Raw genomic sequence first — 21036 nt, forward strand, 5'->3', positions numbered from 1 at the left:
ATGGATTATTTAAAAAAAACAAACAGCCATTCTTTTGGAGGCGCGGACCCGCTATACCACAAAACGCACAATGTTATCAAGTTCATTTTAGGTAATTAATAATTTCAGAAGATAATAACCACATTTTACATATGCAGTGTACCCCAGCAACGCCAATCTGGTAGGGACTTGTTGTAACGCTCAGGTTGGTCTGTATGTGAACAAAGCCAGAAAACTGCCGGGCAAATCAAGAAAAGAATCATAGTATCCTCTGTGAGGAAGTCATTTCACTGAATGTATGGGATGGCTTTTTTCAAATCTGGAACCTTCTGTGCTTCCAAGACAAGAAGAAAAATGTAGAGATCAGTTACCAGCAGAAGCACCCATGGCCACAGCCACAGCCACATGGAGACTGAACTTTGGCACATCATCAGAGATGTCAAAATGCAGTAGCGTTCATTTTTATGTACTTGGGGGCCTTGTATTTCCCTCTCGTAATTTTAATTTATGGCCAGTGTTGTTCCTTATATCTTGAGGGAATCTATTATTTTACACAAAACAAATACAGTAAACAAGAAGAGAAACAAACACATGTAGCACCCAACAATTGCTGGACACCCATGAATTTCCATTTAAAAAGAAAAAAAAATCCAGTGACTGCACTCTGTGATAAGCTGCCCGGACACAGACAGACGGACACCATTGTACAGTCCACCACACGTTTATTGTACATATATACGTTGTCCATAGTGCACAACCCAGTACCTCAAGCACCAAACTCCCCCAAAGTCCAGGCCTCTCTCTCTTACTCTCTGCCTGCTCTTCAGGCCGCCTCGTGCCTCCAAACTTTGTCCACTCCTCACCCGACTCCAGTCCTCGTCTGCAGGGAGGCAGCCCCTTTTATAATTACCTGGATGGGCTCCAGGTGATTCGTGACACTCCTTAGACACTCCCCTGTGTGGCGGAAGTGCCGGCTATGCTCCCGGAAGCCCTCCGGGTGTTCCCAGTCTTCTTCCCCCCAGCATTTCCTGGTGTGGCGGAAGTGTTGGGGTTCCGGGTCCTTCAGGCATGGGGGCACTCCTGGCGGAGACCACGGACCCCTACAGGGTTGGGCTTCCAAGCCCTGCACCCGTGGCCCCCAAAGGAACCAGGGCGATCGCCCCCTCGTGGTCTGGAGGAGGCATGAGCCCTCCTCCTGGACATCCCGGCTGGGTGCCACCCCCAGCCGCGTGCCACAACTCGTAGTAACTCTAAACTCAACATCCTTACCTGCTTTCATGTGTGAACCATTTTAGCTTGTGCCACCCTGTTATGTGTGAACAAAATAATCCTGCTAAACTTCTGGAATGGTGATCACCCAGGAGTTTCCCCATCTTGAATGTGTGACTGAGGCCTTTGAGGCAAGTGGGATGTTGGCCAACTGCAATATTTCACACATTCCCCCATGTAAGTCAAGGTGTATCGAATATCACCTTATCTTCACCAAAATTGTGCATCATTAAATACAAGCCTTTTATCAAATGATAGAAAACAAGACTTCGTCTGTAGATTCTGCAAATTCTAAGATGGAAATAACTGAAGTTCCCTTTTTTAAAACAGATGAGAGGCCAACAACAACTTTAAAGGAGCTGCAGTAAGCAGCCATTCCCTGCACATTACAACCACTTACACGCTCTCCACAAGCCTGCGTCACACCGTAAGGTGGCAAGACAAGTCACTGCTCAAAAGAAACGGAAAGACAAGCCTTATGCAAGAACACACATTCAGTGGGAACTGTGTTGCAGCACGGTAACATAAAGGTACAACTCTCTCGGCTTAAATGAACAGATATGTTGGATTTCCTCTAATGCTGCACCACACAAAGAAAACATTACCTACTGTCTAGCATGAAGGTAGCAATATCCTGGGTTTGCTATGGGGTCCTGAACCAGACAGGAGAAGGAGAGCAAGAAATAGCTGTAGAACATGCAGACATTCAAGTACAAAATCTAGCGGGCTTCTTCTAAATGCTAAAAGAAGAATTTCACCTTTTAACATAACACCAGTGCAAGCATACATCCAGCCATTTTACTTTGAAATGCCTGCCTCTGGCTATATTGCAGTTTGCCAGACCACATCTTCTCCTTACCCCATCTTATTTTTAAGGGATCTATTATTTTTTTTATTCTTGCAGTTGCAGAGCCAACTGCCAGATGTCAACTCACTTACTCTGAAAACTCCTATCAATAACTTGCATTGGTTTACAGTGAGGACTCCTTACCACTGTCATAGTTAAGAAACTGTTTTTTTTCCCCTCATTATGCTCTGGAAGGTTATTGTAACCCTAATTTTTTAAAACTGCATCACAATAATAATTGTGTTAATTTTTGCACATGTACTACTTTTTGCCACTGCTAACAGTGATAGCACATGTGCTTGTCTCCACTAGAGATACGCAGAAAGAGATTTAGCAAGGATGTTATGACCGGTGCAGAAGTTAACATATAAAATATCCACTTAGTTTTGTAGATAATATTTGGATTTGGGTAGAGATTTCATTTCTAGCTTGATCACTATGTTGATACTTATGTTGGCATTGGTTGATCTTGTGGCTATTCCTAATGACAAACCAGTAAACCTTCCAGGTTTAATTTCTGCACTGGGGCCCATGATATACAGTATACTGTACGCCCATTATTGCACAAAGAACAGTGAAATTCTTACTTGTATATGCTAATCAACAACAATTTATTTCTTGTACAGCCCAAAAATTGCATAAGGAATGCCTGAATGTGCTTTTTTTGATGGGCCCAGAGCCTCGACTCCCTAAAAAAACCTTGCTGGAAAAAGAAAACTGAAGAAATGTTGGGAAGGGCAATTCAGAGGCAGACCCCCTTTCAGGTAGGTTGGGCGTTCACTGGGTGTCAAAAAAATGGGGTAAACACAACGCACAGAACAGAACACAAGTAATCCTCTTCACAGAACTAGATGGCCATTCTATCACTGCCACCTCAGAAATAAAACTACAAACTACAAGACAACATGCAGGAACAGATTACACCACTCATTAAATACAGAACTGTCACATATGTGAATGCAGATTTGTTCAAATACATCAAAAATAAAGCAGAAACTAATTAACATAAATGACAAACAGCAATATCTGACCATCAGCTAATTACAGACCACAGCCAGACTGCAGAAAGAGAGTCAGACAAGCCAGACAGAATCAGAGTCCAACAAGGCGCCCCCAGTGACCGTTCTACAGCCCAGGCTGTGCTGGGACAGTCAATCTGAACAAAGCACCCTTCTACCGCCATGATTCCAGTACTCCTTTATCTGAACAAGCAGCACACATTGCCACTCTCTGGCTCCAAGATCAAACAGTAGATTAAAGCTTTCATTTTCTTATGAAAATAAAGAGCAAACTAAACACATTAAAAGTCAATAATGTCATTTTGAAAACAATGAGACACAAAAATTCCATTTTCTTGCTGACCATCAATTTTTAAAATTTTTATTCTATATTAATAGCGCTGATGATTCATCTCAGTCATGTCACTACTCTGAGAATTTGGGTAGCACTGCTCTTTCCAAACTGTCTGACTGGATCTCCCACTCCAAAGTGAGTTCAATAAATGTGCATAATACGACTCGGGCGAGTGGAAATTTAATCTTAGTTCTTCACATAGTTGAAATGAAAAATCCCTCCATAATGGAGAGATGGAGGCCATTTCCTAAATTTGGCAAAACAGACTCCATGATGTAAATGCGTGGTTCATATTTACTGTACCTGTCCTAATCAAGCAGCAGTCAGTCACAGACTAACTCAGCCAAAATATTCAGCAATTAATTTTTTGGTGTTTATTACTCAAATGACTACTAAGAGACTGAGAATTTATACTGTAATATTCTCCAGTTTTAGTACTGTAAGCTGCAAAGACTCAAATGAAGATAACTCACTAAATACCTGTTAAATATTAGTGTTCATATTTCAAAGAATAAAATGTTCATTAAATGTATGCTAAACATAATTTTCCAATACTTATTTTGATTTATTGATAGAGTATTATGTATTTGTAAAAAAAAAAAAAAAAAAAGCCTTAACATTTACATTAATTATTTTACTCATAGATGTAGTTATTTACTCATTCAAGCTACATGAACCCAATCAGTTTTCGTTTTGTGTAGTTTTTCAGAAGTACGCGTTGCACTTCCCGGTTACGCCATCACTGTAAATTTTTTTCACCAGACTACATGTAGGATTGCAGTCACAAACCTTGATTGTAAACCTTTACAGCAGGTATTTGTTCGGTCATTGATAGCATCTTTATATATAATACGCTACCATGGCTGTCCATTTGTCCAGGATTTTAAATCACCTGTGGCTCGCAAACCGTTTGACCTGAAATTTGGTACACATATACTACATGATGTCTACTGTCCGCTTTTGGGGTGATGATTGACCTCCAAGGTTATTCCTTTTTTTACTTTTATTGTATTGTAGAAATCAACTCTCGGCAGTGGCCAGCAGGGCGACTGTTCTCATCCCTACCACCTTCGCCATCACTTCCTCTACCTCTTGATATCTTAAATCATTCTCGAGGCAGATTGAAGACTTAAGTGCCAGCTTATGTGAAAAATTAAAGAAACCATACCAAATAATTGCAACACAAACACTGACTTAATCGGTTTTAACATGAAAAGATGCAGATGAAAGGAGAGAAGAAGCGGGCCGCTAGGGTGGAGAAAACAAGAGCTGCTCACGAAGCAGCAAGTGCGCAACAACCTCTGAGCAAATGAAACCTAAACGTACAGAGAAATTATGAAAACTAGGAATGCTCAAGTCAAGTGGATTCACTGCATGTTATCGTATAGTGCATCGTTACTGGTTAAATAATATTATTTCACTACAATGACATTTGCGTGTTCTATCATACATTAAAGCTAGCTGCATTTGCAATTACACTTTAGAAAACTGTTAGGATTAATCACTGTAAACATGGAAAAAATCAGCAATATTTATTGTGCGACAGCAAACACATACACACACATTCCTAGACTCACCAAAGGCAGTGATACAGAACAGGATGGGAAAAATTACAGGCCATTATAAACTACTGCTGCCCGTAGTTCCCATGATGGGTTGTTCTGGAGCATCTTTACTCAACAGCTAATTCCACTGTGGTGTGCTGAGAGACACTAATGAGGCTCTTTGTGCCTACAGCCTTTTATAGTGTTTAACGTCTCCGCTTATCATGCATGTCTTCACACTACTTAGTTAAAACATTTAATGGCAAAAGAAAAGTATTTTCTTAGGGTCAATAATACATTAAATGTGTACCAAATATATTGTGTTCTGGGCCTTATTTTTGTATCTAACTTTGTTTAGTAATATGTCTCTCACACTCTCTCTGTATATTTTATATATATATATTTTATATATATATATATATATATATATATATATATATATATATATATTTTATATTATATATATATATATATATATATATATATATATATATATATATATATATATATATATATATATATATATATATATATATATTGTGATATGTGGCCGGCTTGGCATTCCGGCCAATACCCCCAGGCCGCCAGGTGGAGCTTTCCCTGCAGCATGGACATGCCCCGAGTTCCAGCAGGGACTCATGGACTATGTAGTTTTTATGCGCAGCCCTGCTGGATGCCTTGGGGACCACCAGGAGTCGCTGTAGGGAAACCCGGGGACTCTTATATGCCCTATGATCCGGAAGTACGTCATAATCCCAGGACAGGAGGAAACGATGTACTTCCGGGTTAAAGAAAAGGACTGTTTACCCTGACCCGGAAGGAATACGGACTTGTGGGTTGTGCCAGGAACCCCTTCCGGGTCAGGGAGTATAAAGGATTATGGGAAAGCCCAGTATGCCGAGCTGAGAGGTAGGGTGGCGACGTGTCTGGGAGCGGTGGTTACTGGTTATTGTGTATTGATTATTTATATGAGTGTTATAGAGTATAGGGTGCTTGGTGCACATATTTGGCTAAATAAAAGGATTATTTGGACTTTTATATGGTGTCTGACGTCTGCTCAGAGGGTTCAAGGGGTCACGGAGGCCTTAATCTCTCACAATATATATATATATATATATATATATATATATATATATATATATATATTATATTAGTCATTTCCAGGACAGTCTAACTTAAAATATAGGGTAATAAAATCTTTTAAGATTTTCTACATGTACATATCTAGAAAAAAATTTAAAAAAACAGACAACTTTACTAAATGTTGCTGCTATCAGCTACAATAAAACTAAATTAATAGCACAACGTATCTGCATAATGGCAGCAACAGGTCAATAGTGTGCCTTTTTAAAATTGCATAGAAGAAATGGCACTTGATTTAGAATCTTATACCTTTGGTTTGGTGCACTGTGGTCAGGTTTATTGCTCCAGTTTAATTTTATTAGAATATTAGGGAACATGTGCACAGATATTCATATGTAACTTACTTTTTGATCCTTCCTTAAACTTTTAGTGTTTCTGCTAAAACAGGATAAACAATATATTTCAGCTGTGGCGCTACATAAGACTGGTAACTTCAGATTGTAAGTTATATGTGACCTAAAATGTTCCTTTACAACTTAAAAATGAGGAACTGGCCTACCTTTTAAACAATGCAGTAACATTACATGTGAAAGGTTTTTACCTTTTTCAAGGTGTTTGTTTCCTGTGCTGCCTGTCTCAGACGGGTTGAAATCTAAGTAATCAACATAGACCTCAGCGTTAATGTTTGCAGTGCACCATGCAAAGCACATGTGTCTGTTACATGCTATGGCATTCATAAAAGTAGTGCTAGTGTTTGCAATGCACCATTTGTTGGAATGAGAAATGCAATACATTTTATTACTAAAAACGATCTGTGATGTGGGCCATCCTTTTGAATGACATAAACATAGCAACTGGACAGACACTTATCCTTTTATTAAGGCGGATTAAATCAAATATTTGTTCTTCTAAGACTTTCCCAACATTTAAAGGAAACAAGCTACATTGATCAAAAAAGCAGCCTCTATTTTCAGAAAATATGAAAATCAAGAGTCGAACGGCCTACCAAACTACCTATCTACCTTGTGCAAACAATACAGTGAAAAATGGCTGTCAGTGAGGTGAATGTATACATGGTAGAGACGCTCCAATCGATTGGCTACCAGTCTAAATTGGCCGATTTTCACTAAAAGAAACTTGATTGGTAATTGGTAAATTGGCTAATCACAAAATACGATCTTTACAGCCCCTGCTCTTCTAACTTCCTGTAATGTAAACAAGGCAGGGTGAGGACTTGTTTTACAAGAGAGCAGACATGAGTGGAGTATTAGCCTTTATGTTAAAGAAAGTAAAATAATAAACTGAGAAAAATGAATCATGTGCAGTTAAACAGCAAGAGAAGTTACTTTAACACATTCAGACCTTTTTATTTTGTCCTTTAATTAAATTGGATAGCGGTTAAGTTTGGACTGCAAGCTTGTTTTAAGTGCCTCAGCTTTTCAATTGGAAAAAGAAAAGATAAAGACGAATTTGAAATTGTTGCTTAGTAAACAAAAGGCTCGTTAGCTTAACAGGAAAATGCGTCTTTTACTTGAAAACCTGTTAAGCATGCTGTCTTGTGTCTTCTTGATAAACAACTTATGAGCATTTGATTCATTTGTGGCCTTTTTAAAGATCTGTACGGTTTATTATTTGTTGCTGTGTGTCATACAGCATTAGTTTTGGTAAGAAACAAGTACTGCATTATTAAAATGGTGATCCATATTTATAATTACACTAAGAATTATAAATGTCTAGCTGATACACTGAAGAAAGTAAAAATATAGTAAATATATTCTTTAACAGTAGAAAAAGCTGTAGTGCAATTAGTGACTAAAAATGACCTATACATGTAGGTATATTTATATTTAAGCAGTGTTTAACTGATTGTGTGAGTGTGTGCATATTATATATATATATATTTATTAGCCATCCCCCGCAGCTTCGTCCGTGTATTAGTGAAACAGGATAGTGAGGAGGGCCCCGCACAGCTCCTCATACCTGACGTCACTCTTTCTCCCTCCCCTCGGCCTGCAGCCTCTGTCTTGGATTAGCGCGAATATATCAGTCCTGCAAGCAAACTATGATTCTTAGCGCAATGACAGAAGTCACAAAAGTCAACCGGAATATGCAAGCAAATTATAGAAAAAAAAGATCTAAATCTGTTAAGCAGTTCTCTCGTTTGCTAACTAAACGGAGTTACGCCCTGAGGTAGACGCGTGAGTGAGGAAGGCCCCGCCCCCCAATAAGTCTCTCTCGGATTCGCGCTAATAAATCGGTACTGCAAGCGAACTGCGATACTTAGCCCAATGAGAAAGTCGCAAAATCAACGGAATGTTCAAGCAAATTATAGAAAAAAAAGATTTAAATCTGTTAAACAGTTCTCGGGAAAAGTGGATAGACATACAAGCAGGTCAAAAAAAAAAAAAAAACGGTAAGAAATTTCACACTTGGACCATGAAATTTTTAAAACCGTTTCTTAGCGAGCACCTATGGGCCAAGGGTAACCTACTTTCCAAATTTCGAGTCCCAAGACCTCATGGTTCGGGAGATTTCGTGATGAGTGAGTCAGTGGTATTTGGCTTTTATTTATATATATATATATATATATATATATATATATATATATATATATATATATATATATATATATATATATATATATATATATATATATATTAGATATAGGATTTTTTTTTACATTTTATTAGTACGTATTTCAAAGAAATTGTATTTATTAGTATTTTCATGGTTACTAAGAAATAAGCCTATAGAATTTCATTTTGCTAATAAAAATGAATAGTCAACATCTGTGGTGTATAGTTTAATTATAAAAATACACTTTAATATAGTACATAAGGCTCCTATGAGTCTAATGCAGGAGCTTAGTGCAAAAAGTTTTTTAAAGAGATATAGGAGAATCGGTATTGGCCAATCAAGTATCATGAAATTGGTGATCGGCATCAGGCTTAAAACACCTGATCAGAGCATCCCTAGTATAAAGTGCAGATCTTTGCTTCTAAATTTGCATGTTTGTTTTTGAATGGAATAATAATCCTTACAATATAAAGCACAAAACATATGGGCAGGCAAAATAAATCTTTGCCAGTTTGTATTTTCATAACTAAAATAGCAATATAAAACCAAAGTTTGGAGTAAAAAGTAGAACTCTCTCCTGTCACATTAGTGTTCGCTCAGCAGTTATGATTCTGACAGCCTCTGCTAAGTAAATCGGACTGCTTCAGTTTAACTCAGAGTCATTTGTGCATTCAGCTGCTGTAAAGTTAGTTGACTGAGATTTTCTAGCGACTCTCAATGCTAAACCAGCATATGGAAGATCCAAAGAGGTCCAGTTTTATAAATACATTTATATTAATACTATTAAACAGAATTCTGCAAAACAAACACACTCTTAAATAACAGCTGAATCAAGCATTTATAGTACAAAACATTCATAACTCTCTGTAGAAAAGTTTTGTTTTCTTCTTAAAAGTGGCAACTTATATACAGTGTATGCTCTTAAATTCAATTGGCTTCTGCGTCGGAAATTGGGCCATGCTCCTGTTCTCTTTAATTCATTGTTGAAAATACTGATATCATAATGATTCCAGAAATTAACACACATTTATGCCTTCATATTAAAAAATGGCTATATAAATGTAGCTGTCCATGAGCAGCCTATTCCTATAAGGCATATCAGTAGGCTTTTTCATTTTATCTGCTCCAGTTTATGATAACCTGCCATCAATAACATTATATCATTCATCACAAATCTGAGATAAGCAGAGAGTAATAGTGAAGTTGACAGTTTTATGAATACCAATGTCATGCAGGTGACTTCTAAACATTCCATCCAGTTACTAACCTGTGAGACTGTCAGGACGTGGAGGGATCATACTCTCGTATATTTCATATGAATGCTGTCCGTATGGATCAGCATCAGCATGCAGTACTCTTTGTAAAGTTGATCCAAAATGCTGAGGGACTGCTGTCATGCTGGATCGCACTGGGGATGAGGAGCTAGTGTTCTGGTTTTGTGACGGGGATCCAACTCTTGCCTGAGAGTCCAGATGAGTAAGTGGAGAGCCCATACGAACAGAATTGCTCAGTACCTGGTATGGAGAGGTGGCCCTACTAGCATTTGCAGACTGTCTGGATGTAGCAGAACCTATCCGTCGTACAGCAGCAGGAGAGTTTGATTTCTGATTGGTGAACGGGGAACCTGCCCTTTGTGAAGAAGGCAGTGTTGTGGTTGAATACATACTGCTGAGGGGTTTGGGTTCAGTGGCAGCTGGTGAGCCATATCCACTACCTAAAGAAGTCCTCAAGGATCCTCGTGATGGAGAAATGCTGCTGCCATAGGCTGGAGACTGGGTTCGAGAGGGAACAGAGCTGACTCTTCTCATTGCCCGCCCAGCTGGAATGTAAACCGGTGCCTATAATTCAATTAAAAAGAAACAAAAGTGTTTAAACTGCAGCATAAGAACATGAAAGTCACCATATAATTTTAACAGTTTAAGGAGTCAAGTGTCATTGTTGCATAGTAATATTAACCTTATTATTTAAACTATGGGTGGGCAATGTCGGTCCTGGAGAGCCACTGTGGCTACAGGTTTTCACTCCAACCCAATTGCTTAATTAGAAACCAATCCTTGCCAGTCTCGTACCTTATTTAATTTAATGGCTGGTTAGTCAGCGATGTAAGGTTCTTGTATTGTAGATTTTTTTCCTTTCTAAAGATATCATTCAAATGATTTGAAGCTTAAAACAGATCATTTTCAGTCTGTCACATTTTTCTATTAAGTGTTTTATTAAATCAAATAGTGCATGATGAAAACACTTAGATGTAATTGGAAACAAGTTGGATGGAGAACTGCTAGCTACATTTTCATTCTTTACATCTTATTGCTCATAAGGAGCCATTAAAACACTGAATGCAGCTATTTAAGACTGAAATAAGTAATTAATTGTGGGGAACCTTAATGAGCAAGACCACTAAAATGAAGCATCAAAATGTCACTTAAGCAATAAGTGTTTTATCAGCAGTAATTGACTACTCATTAAGAAACTGGGTTGGAACAAAAATGGCCCTCCAGGACCGGCATTGCCCACCCCTGATTTAAACTAAGCAAGTGTTGTGTTTTTTTTTTATGGTTTTGACCGTATCATTTTATCAGTGACAATAAATAGGAGTCAATACATTTATTGCAGGCTTATGGGTGTATCATGAAGGTCATGTCAGTAGGTATTTGCATGCGATTTTTTTGCGCTCTCCCCAGTATTAAAAGAAAAAAATTAAAATAACACTTGGAAAAACTGAAACTAAAAGTTTGGAAGTTAAAAAAAATCACTTACTTGACACTGAATATCCTTCAACTATGAAACATTTAATTGATTTTAATGCATAATGTAAAATGTACCTGGACTAAGGTTTGTCCTTCCGCCCTGATATTCCTCATTAGAGTGCTGTTGGCTGTGCTTCCTGGAAAAGAATGCTGAAGTCTAAGTTCCGGCTTGACCAGATTTTGACTGCTATAATAACTGCTTGCTTCTTGGTATCCACTGTCAGAATAAGAATTCATTTGTGTTGAGCAGCGGGAATTTCCAATAGACCCTGCAGAAATGAAAATCAGTTACTGAGCGATTCAACATCTGAGGCCAGTAGACACTAACAACAAGCTCAATTTAAAGTTTATAGTAACAGACCCTCACTTTCATGAAGAGAGGTCTGCTCAGGCGAGTAGAGTGTTACTTGTTCCTGTTCAGTTCGAATGCGATAAATCGAAGTCTGAGGAATGTCAGTCAATCGAGGTTTGGTTACTTCTGCTGATGGGGCATCTAATGAACAGAGCAGAAATCTGGTTATCATACATCCAACCTCTGTAACACAGAAAAACTTTATGAAATAAATTCTTTACAGTACAGTTTGGATTCGGAACATACAACAAAAAATGCAAGTTTCCTCAAGCCCTTAGTTAGCATGTTTCTTTAACAGTTAACTGATCAATAAAGTCTATAAAAAAGAAATAGTTCATTCTGCATCTCTAAACCATTGAGGTAAGTTTTAGGAGTGCATTGAGAGAATCTAAGAGGTCATGTAAAGGTCAGAATGAAGTGTTGGCGGCAGCTAAAATGTTTGGCTCTAAACTCGGCAAACTGCAAACAGGTAATCATAATGAGGGTGCTGGACCAGCAGAGCTACTTACTGAAAGCAAGATGCCTTTGTCCATCGCTCGGAAAAATGGAATATTTTCTTGCAAGTATTTGGATTTGCTTTTTTTCCCTCAAAATTTTCTTGAAAATGTCATCAATGCCCTGTATCAGATGTGTAAATGGTGGATATACTAATGTAGTACAGTGGAAATCAGCAGATTATTATTGGTAATTCACAGTTGTGAACAGCACAGATTGCATAGCACAGCATTTTTGGCACCCACCAGTAACCCACATCCCATTGGGATTAATAAAGTATCTATCTATCTATCTATCTATCTATCTATCTATCTATCTAAATATTTTTTTTTTTGACGTTTTAATAAAATGCCCAGTGGGACTGCAACTGTGTTTGCACAGTCAAGACTCCAGACCAGAAACATTTTTTGGTCCATTACTATAGAAGGAAATGTTTGAGGCAAAAAATTTTATATATATATATATTTTTTTTTTCATTGCATATAAAAGCATACCAAAAATGTGGTATCACCTTGGCTTTTCAGACAGGTATACATTAATTTATTTTTGCAATATTATATACAAAACTATCATCCCAGCATTGCAGCCAGTGTGGTGCTTCTTTGATCTGGGATAGTGACCATGGAGGAAAAAGCAGGAATTAAGTGGACACCTATAAAAATGATGAAAACATTCACCTGCACACTACAATGGTTTTAGCTTTAGAGTTTGCCCCTTGTGATTGATGTGCCCACAGCTTTTAAACAGCTTGTAGATACGCGGGCACCCAGATCAGAATAATCACAGCATACAACAGATAATAGTGCCATGTAGACAGGGGTTGCTGTTCATTTTTTATGTGGTTGGTATAAAGTCAACAATGCCTTTTTGTGTTTTCACTCCATCTGTCTATAAAACCTTTTCTCATGTTATACGTTTTATTTTTCCATGCTTACTTTTTTATTTGTAACTTTTCCAGATTAAAAAAATAAATCACAATTCACGAGGGGCTTAAATATCATGATTGAAATGATATGTGCTGCACGTCTAAGTTGGGTTAAAATCTAAGTAATCAATGTAGACCTCAATGTTAATGTTTGCAATGCACCATGCAATGCATCCGTCTCTGTTATATGTAATTTGGTACGTAAATCATAAAGCAGTGCTAATGTTTGTGATGCACCATCTCTTGGAATGGCAACGGCAAAGAATTTTATTACTTAAAAATATGATGCGCCACCTTTTGGAATGGCAGAAACATAGCAACTGGATGGCCACAGATAGACACTTAAGTTTTTATTAAAGCAGATGCTATTATAAAACCCAAAACTAATTTGTGGCAATACCTTTGTGCTGGTGAATAAAAGGTGTATTCATGCATAAAAAATTAGCTTTTAAATGTTGGTTTATTAAAATTAGCATATTTAGCCATTTCCCCAAATGTAATGCAACATTAATAAATGATTAGCAAGACATTTTCAAGTCTATATTGTTTGCGTATTAACAGCGTGTGACAGAAAAAATACTATAAGCGTGACAGTGGGTATCCAACTCCACGTACTGCTTATATTTATTACTACCCCTGAATTGCTGCAACAGACACAGTTTTTTTTCCCTGTTTATTTTCATTACAAATGATTATCAGTTCATACATTCATTTATCTTCTGAACATTCTTTGCCCATTACAGGGTCTCTGGGAGCAGCACTGGACATCAGGCAAAGTCAGTCTTGCACAGAACGCAAAAGGCATCACTGAACCTTCATGCACAAAGCCACACTCACTCATACCAGGTCAGATAAGAATCGCCAGTTTACCTAAAATCTAATGCAACATAACATGCGGAACAGAGAACTGGACGAAAATGGTAACGAAGGACAGTAACTGAAGTCAAGGCAGTGCAAGGACGATCAATAACCACTGTGAGAGCACTACATCTAAATTACAAAAGGCATTCAAGAAATAAGTCAGGAAAAGTTACAACTAGCATAAAGCCGGCCCTTTCACAGTGCATCTGATTTAGATTTAAATCTCCTTAGGCACAGAGTTCAGTTTAGTCAAGGACAACAGAAGTGTATTATTGCAATGAATTAAAACTGACCACAGCCTCAGTCCTTCATTAAATGCTAAAATTCTTTAAAAAAAAGGAAGCTACTGTTTAGTAAAATATATAATTATTTGTTGGACACCAGCTGAGCCAAGTAATAATGTTCCAAGATTTTTAATTAAAAAAATTACAATGAATTACTGTGATTTCTTAGTCATGTTAAAAATACTAACATTTCAAATAAAACATTACGGTTTAATCTTTCCTGGATTACTATTCTATTTAGGGGAAATAAAATAAGCAGAATCTCTCAGATTCCAAGCAGCCTGTGGTTTATAACATGCAGAATACAAATGTAAGGAATGTTAGCAGAATATTTCACACGGTCCAAATTTCCTATTAGCCAAAACCAAGTTTCCTTTTAACTTTAAATACACTTGAATGAAGATCCTCTCTGCTCTTAAAACTGCTTTTGTTTATGGCTGACTGGAACATTAACACTTTAAAAAAGAAATTAATTATGAGCTAATCTGGATTTCTTTACATTCGGAATCTTAACATAACATCCTCAAACCCATTAAATCCAACTGTCATATGGCCACAGAAAATTCAGTACAAGGTAGAAACCCGCCCTGGACGGGGCACCAGTCCACTGCAGGGCCCACTTACTCACACACAGAATCACCAATCAACCTAACCTGCACATTCGGGAATGCTGCCCACCATGAACAATACCATCCTTAGATACTTTACATGAGGGACAAAACACACACATGCATATTCTTACAGAGCTCAGGTGGGTTTAAGTGGCCTGCTCAGTGTCAGCCAGCACATTGAGTGATATCAACATTTATAACCTGGTGTTCCTCTGGAGAGTACGAGACTACACTAATACCCTGGCTTTATTCATCTTAGGTTCATTAGCCACTTTAAACTGGTCCAGTGTTGCCACTACTGGAATGCTTTACCACATTTTGTTTATAATTTGTGGCCACTACTGGAATGCTTTACCACATTTTGTTTATAATTTGTGGCTACTCGGTTATGATTGAGATTTTGAGATCAAGGAAGAAGTTTCGTGATAAGGGGAGTTAAGCTCACGGATCTTGAGTAAGAATTTGTGCTTTGTAGATGTGACTATAATGATCCCCTAAACCAATAACCCCTGTATGTTCATGTCATGCAACTGTAGCTAAGAAAGACACCCAGTAAGATTTGTACACTACTGTATATATGTTGGTCATAATCATGTTAGTCAGAACAGAAGATGTTGAAACATGGCAGTATTATATTCTAAACTAGCATACCAGATCAGGTCACGGAATATCAAGATTGCTCTCACTTTTCTTTAAGAAATCATAGGGAATATCAGAAAACAAGTCATTTTGATTACTGGGCTATAGATAAACATTATAATGACTATTGAAGATAATCGCCATAATTGTGCTGGGGTCTTTTTTGAAAGAGCCAGAAACTAAAACAATTGTTTTTTGTGTGTTCTGAAATTTGTAGAATTTCCTAAAGGCATGCCATTTGTTTTAAACGACTCAAGACCTTTCATTTTGGTTTTATAAACTGGGCAACATTCACAAGAAATTCTAGTAGTCTTTGTTATCCAATGAGAACATTCCACAATTGAGCCTAAAATATACGTTTCTTTTGATTCATCTATTTTTGGAATTATTGGGCACAAGTCACAAACTAACTCATCAAAGGGAATGCTGTCAACCACAGCCAGACCGAGTTATACTGGGTCAATTCACAAATGCCAGTCAAACTTCACATCAGCACAAATACCACACCAAGACACAGGGGGAACATGCTGTTTGACACTCCATTATGTTTCTAGACTGCACAGAGTAAAGCATTTTGTCAATATATTATAAAGCTTATAACAAAATTAACATGTGTCATATTATTATTGTATCATCAATAGAGTCAGAATATCAGTAATAGAGGAGTAAACATATACTGTTTATAATGACGGTAAAAATCTACCTCCGGCACTCTAAAGAACAAACATATTGACATATATTTATGTATGGTACTGTTAAAAATGTAGCTCTTTAATAAGATGATATCTAAAATTTATCTCTCGAGACCTGATTTGTCTTTGGGCAGTTAAATTCTCTTTAAATGCACTGATCTAAATATTTACTGGGAAGAGTGCCATGGAAACCAGTCTATAAATAGGAACTTGGGGAGGGTCAAAGATACTGGGAATGACCTCTGCTTTCTTACAGCATATGGCTAGCAAGGCTGAAGTTTGTAGAGATAAGAACTGGAGAAAATAAAACAGATGTAGGAAATGGACCTTTGTGGCCATTTAAGGACTGGAAACAAAAAGATGTTCCAAATTCAAAATGTACAATTAAAATGAACAAAACCTCTAAAATCTAAAACTGCCAAGAGATGTTTGTAAAACAGATGCACTAAACTGAGATTACAGGTTCTTTTTATTGATGAAACTGAATAAAAGGTAATACACTGGCAGAACTTGTGTGTTGCATTAAGCACTAAAAAAAAAGCAGTTTTTTGGGGGGGGGGGGGGCAGATTATTCTTTTCAGAGTAAAACACATACAAACATAGCCCAGGAAAAAGGCGATCATCTAACCATTCATTTCCTGGACCCATGCGATCTAAGAAGGTCATGAGTGCAGAAACCTGTTTTGGTAACCTCGGGTGTAAGGATCTGAAAAACACTTTGTCATCAACTAATCAACCATATTAAATATTAAGAATGAGAACCATTATGACCAAGCACCCTTTGGAACATAAAATACCTTGATCTTAATGGTACTGAGGTATTTCTGATATTGATTCAATGGCACTAGATGAGATAAATAAATATGAAAGGGTAAGACAAGCTTTCAAATGTTTAAACTGTCCCATAGGGAATGTGGCTAGGTCCTAAATGTTTGGACTTTTGAACATCTTTAGACGAAGTCATTACAGACATAAGGATGTCCAAGAACAGAGCATGCAAAACCAAAACAAAATGGAACAGTTGGAATCTAATTGAAGTAGACACATTTCACAGGGTTTGGAGGACGCCCAAGAAAGGAGACAATCTCCCTACGCAGGACTGATACACTTTTTTTGACTAAATTACACTCTTTTTTAGTTTGTCAGGACAAGTAGCAATAATGTTCAAAAAAAGGAGTTAACTTTAGCAACAGTACAGAGTCAGGTGAAGCCTGTGTGCAAATTTGATGTTACTTTGTTAGTTGTGTTATGTGTGTGCTTGCTGGTGCAGCATTGTGGGTTTGTATAGGCTTCTTCATACGGACGTGTGGCTCGCTATCCCGTTGCGAGTGCTCCTGTGAAACACATATTTCAGCAATTAGTGAAATAGTGGTTGTACTATTGATTTTGTGAGCAACGCACCAGACCTTTTCTTCCTGTACCCCTGAGAGTGCTGCCGACATTATAGTGTTCATGGAAAGGAGTCCTCATACGTCAATGGGCAAATATCACAAGAAATGGGTGTATCATGAAGGTCATGTCAGTAGGTATTTGCATGCGATTTTTTTGTGCTCTCCCCAGTATTAAAAGAAAAAATTTAAAATGACACTTGGAAAAGCTGAAACTAAAAGTTTGGAAGTTAAAAAAAAACCACTTACTTGACACCAGATATCCTTCAACTATGAAACATTTAATTGATTTTAATGCATATTGGAAAGAATGGGTGTCTGACCTTAACTGACTTTGATGCATTCATTTACAAAATTATTATTATTACAATTTGAGGCTACAAGACCACAGTTTATATAAATGAAAGTTTCAGCTGCTAAAGATATGGGCAGACATGTACAAATTTGTTGGTACCCCTTAATGAAAAAAAAGAAGAGCCCACAATTGTCTCTGAGATTTCTGGAAACTAACAAAAGTAACTGGCACCCATTGTTGTTTATTGTGTATTCAACAAAAATCTGCTTTAGAGTTTTGATTTAACAGAATAAAATAACACAAATGACAATGGTATGGACAAAACTGAGAGGAACATTAACCTAATAGTTTGTTTCACAACTTTTAGAGGCAATCACTGCAAACAATCAATTCCTGCTGCTCTCAATGACTTCTGCACCAGCCCACAGGTAGTTTGGCCCACTCGTCCTGCACAAACTGCTCCAGCTGGGTCAGGTTTGAAGGGGGCCTCCAGACTGCGGGTTTCAGTTTTTTCCACAGATGTTCTGATGGAATTCAAATCAGGCCTCCTAGAAAGCCACTTCAGAATAGTCCAATGTTTTGTTCTTAACTATTCTTGGGTGTGTTTAGCTGTGTGTTTTAAGATATTATCCTGTTGGAGGATCCATGACCTGCAACTGAGACCACGCTTTCAGACAATGGGCACTATGTTTCACTCCAGTATGTCTTGATAGTCTAGCCTTGAGATGTCATTGTTCCCTGCACAGATTGAAGGCACGCAATGCCAGGCACAGCAAAGCACACCCAAAACATAACTGAGCCTCCTCCATGTTTTACAGGATGTATGGAGTTATTTTCTTATGAAAGATTCATTCTTTCTCAGATAAGTCTCTCTCCTTTGTTTTCTCTGGACTCTGTTCAGTGGGGGACGCATGATGATACCAAAGAGCAGTGTGACTACTTTTCTCCATTTAAATATGCTGAATGACTAATTGCACAATTGTAGACATTTGTGTTACAAATTCAAGAAAATCGCTAGTTTGAAAAAAATAAAATAAAATCCAAATATTTTGGATTTTTTCTAAGGTTACCAACAAATTTGTCCAAGCCATTTTAGAAAATCTTTGTAGAATAAGCAATACTTCATCTCTTTTCACACTTGCTTTGCTTTACTCGATGACACATCAATGGCATGCAGGTATACAGGAGACAGATGATTTTCATTCAGTCACTTTTCAGAGCTACAAGGATACCAACATGTGTGTCCACATCTCTAAATACTTCCTGCAGTGTGTTTTTATTGAAGTTATTTTGTGTTTTAATTATATTTATTAATGTGTATAGTATATAGAGTGTGTATATAAGAAATTAGTTGTATTAACAAAAAAGAATTGAATAGATCTGTTTGTGCCACATACCTGCGGATCTCCAGGGAAAGGATTTCTCAGATGAGCTAATAAGAAAACAGGAAAAATGATTACGGTTAGTAATAGTAACAACAACCCATTCTCAGTCCAGCACCTTTCACAGTAAAGTTTCTATGAGCACACCAACACATTTACCATATATACAAAAAAACCTCACAGCATCTACACTACACACAGAGTCGGAGTGACCAACTGCACAGAATGTGTTTGCTGTTGTGTGATTAAAACTCATGCGGCCCCCACCTGATGTCAGCGGGCTTCTTAAGAATGTTTCAAGAGTTAACGATTATAGCGGTGGGAGCTGGGACTAAGAGGGGAAGCTGACTAAGAAAAGGACAGAAACTCCAGAAGCTGCATAGTGTTCTCTCCTCTCTTTTCAGGGTGGCAGAAAGACACCAGAAAAATGGAACCTCCTCCTCTGGACACCTGACCCGGGACTGAAATAAAAAGAGCCCAAAGCGGCAGATCACTTCTGTCAGAAAGGTAGGAACTCTGCTTGAGAGTGATGCAGTGAGCTAGGCATCAACTGAGAACTGCACTTTGAAAGGGCCTCTATCCCTGTAAAATGAGGAATTATTTTAATACAGGTATGGCGTAGTACTTTAAATATTCTGATTTCTGAGTACTTTAGGATAACAAACAAACTGGGACTCCACAATCCCAACAGGACGATTCTTACGGGATTATTTGTTGAGAAGATCCTTATTATGTGGATGAAAAACATTTTAAAACCATTTGTGTAGTATACTGGCTGGCTGAGCACCACCCCAAAATCATACAAAACCCTTTTAATTCAATTATATATTGTATTTATTATAAGTTTAAGCATGAACCTCTGCACAAAGCAAAACCTGCCAGTACTTTTGCTTACAGTAAAATGCTAACAAAAGTAATAACATAATTAAGAAAGTACTGTGCAATTTCTATCTCTTTTTATAACATGTATTTATTCTTTGGGGAGGGGAAGATTCAAAGCTTCTCGAATGCAAATCATTAATGGACCTGGGACAGGCCTCACCTGTGATGCTCTCAAAGTCGGGTTTAGGCAAACAGTCAACAGGCTACAGATTACTCCTTCACAGTGTCAAGGGCCCTCTCAGGTTGTCAGAATTTCTTTTACTTGTATATTTTAAAGTTCTAATGGACTAACCCTTCCCCGACTGCAGAATGCGATTCTTATGCATCATGGCAAGTTCAAGCGTTGAATAGTTTTCTTAGCTATGAACACTCACCAAATAGGGTCTCCCAAATGTCTAAAACTGGCCCTGGGAAATTAATGAAAATTATATATTAATTATTTTAATGTCACTAGGCACTTTCTGCGTTTCAACCAAGCATATTCCAACCTCTGACGTGGACACCTGAAGCTAGCTGCAGCTAACAGAGATGTTTACAAGACTGGACAACTAACTTTATTTATTTCTTTTTTTGCCAAGCTCTGGACTTAAAAGTGCAACATTACAACTGGATAAAAGAGATGAGCAATGAGGGCTAGCAATGCATTTCTGGAGACTTCACTGACAGGAAATCAAACAAGGAGCTTCATTAAAAACAGAAATTAGATTTTGATTTAAAGATTAGTTACAGTGGAAAAAGCACAGCTACAGCAGAAATAAATGGCCCAATATGATGTGTGAATTAATATGTCTTGTGCAGAGGCCAACATCTCTGTGCTTATCTGCTCTTTTT

At 37.6% G+C, this 21036-nt stretch overlaps 1 protein-coding gene across 2 annotated transcripts in view; it reads right to left on the reverse strand.

Annotated features, from left to right (window-relative positions):
* pkp4 (plakophilin 4) overlaps window positions 1-21036 on the reverse strand; it is a 320626-nt gene that overhangs the window by 75401 nt on the left and 224189 nt on the right. Inside the window, exons 5-8 of one of the 2 annotated variants that reach the window (XM_028806438.2) lie at window positions 19339-19373; window positions 11767-11892; window positions 11475-11668; window positions 9920-10490 (exon numbers count right to left, since the gene is read on the reverse strand). In XM_028806438.2, coding sequence (XP_028662271.1) covers window positions 9920-10490; window positions 11475-11668; window positions 11767-11892; window positions 19339-19373 — 926 coding nt within the window. Of the gene's footprint in view, window positions 1-9919; window positions 10491-11474; window positions 11669-11760; window positions 11893-19338; window positions 19374-21036 lie in introns of both variants that reach the window. The other variant, XM_028806436.2, reaches the window with a different exon arrangement.

Source organism: Erpetoichthys calabaricus, chromosome 8, assembly GCF_900747795.2.
Source record: "Erpetoichthys calabaricus chromosome 8, fErpCal1.3, whole genome shotgun sequence".
Lineage (NCBI taxonomy): Eukaryota > Metazoa > Chordata > Cladistia > Polypteriformes > Polypteridae > Erpetoichthys > Erpetoichthys calabaricus.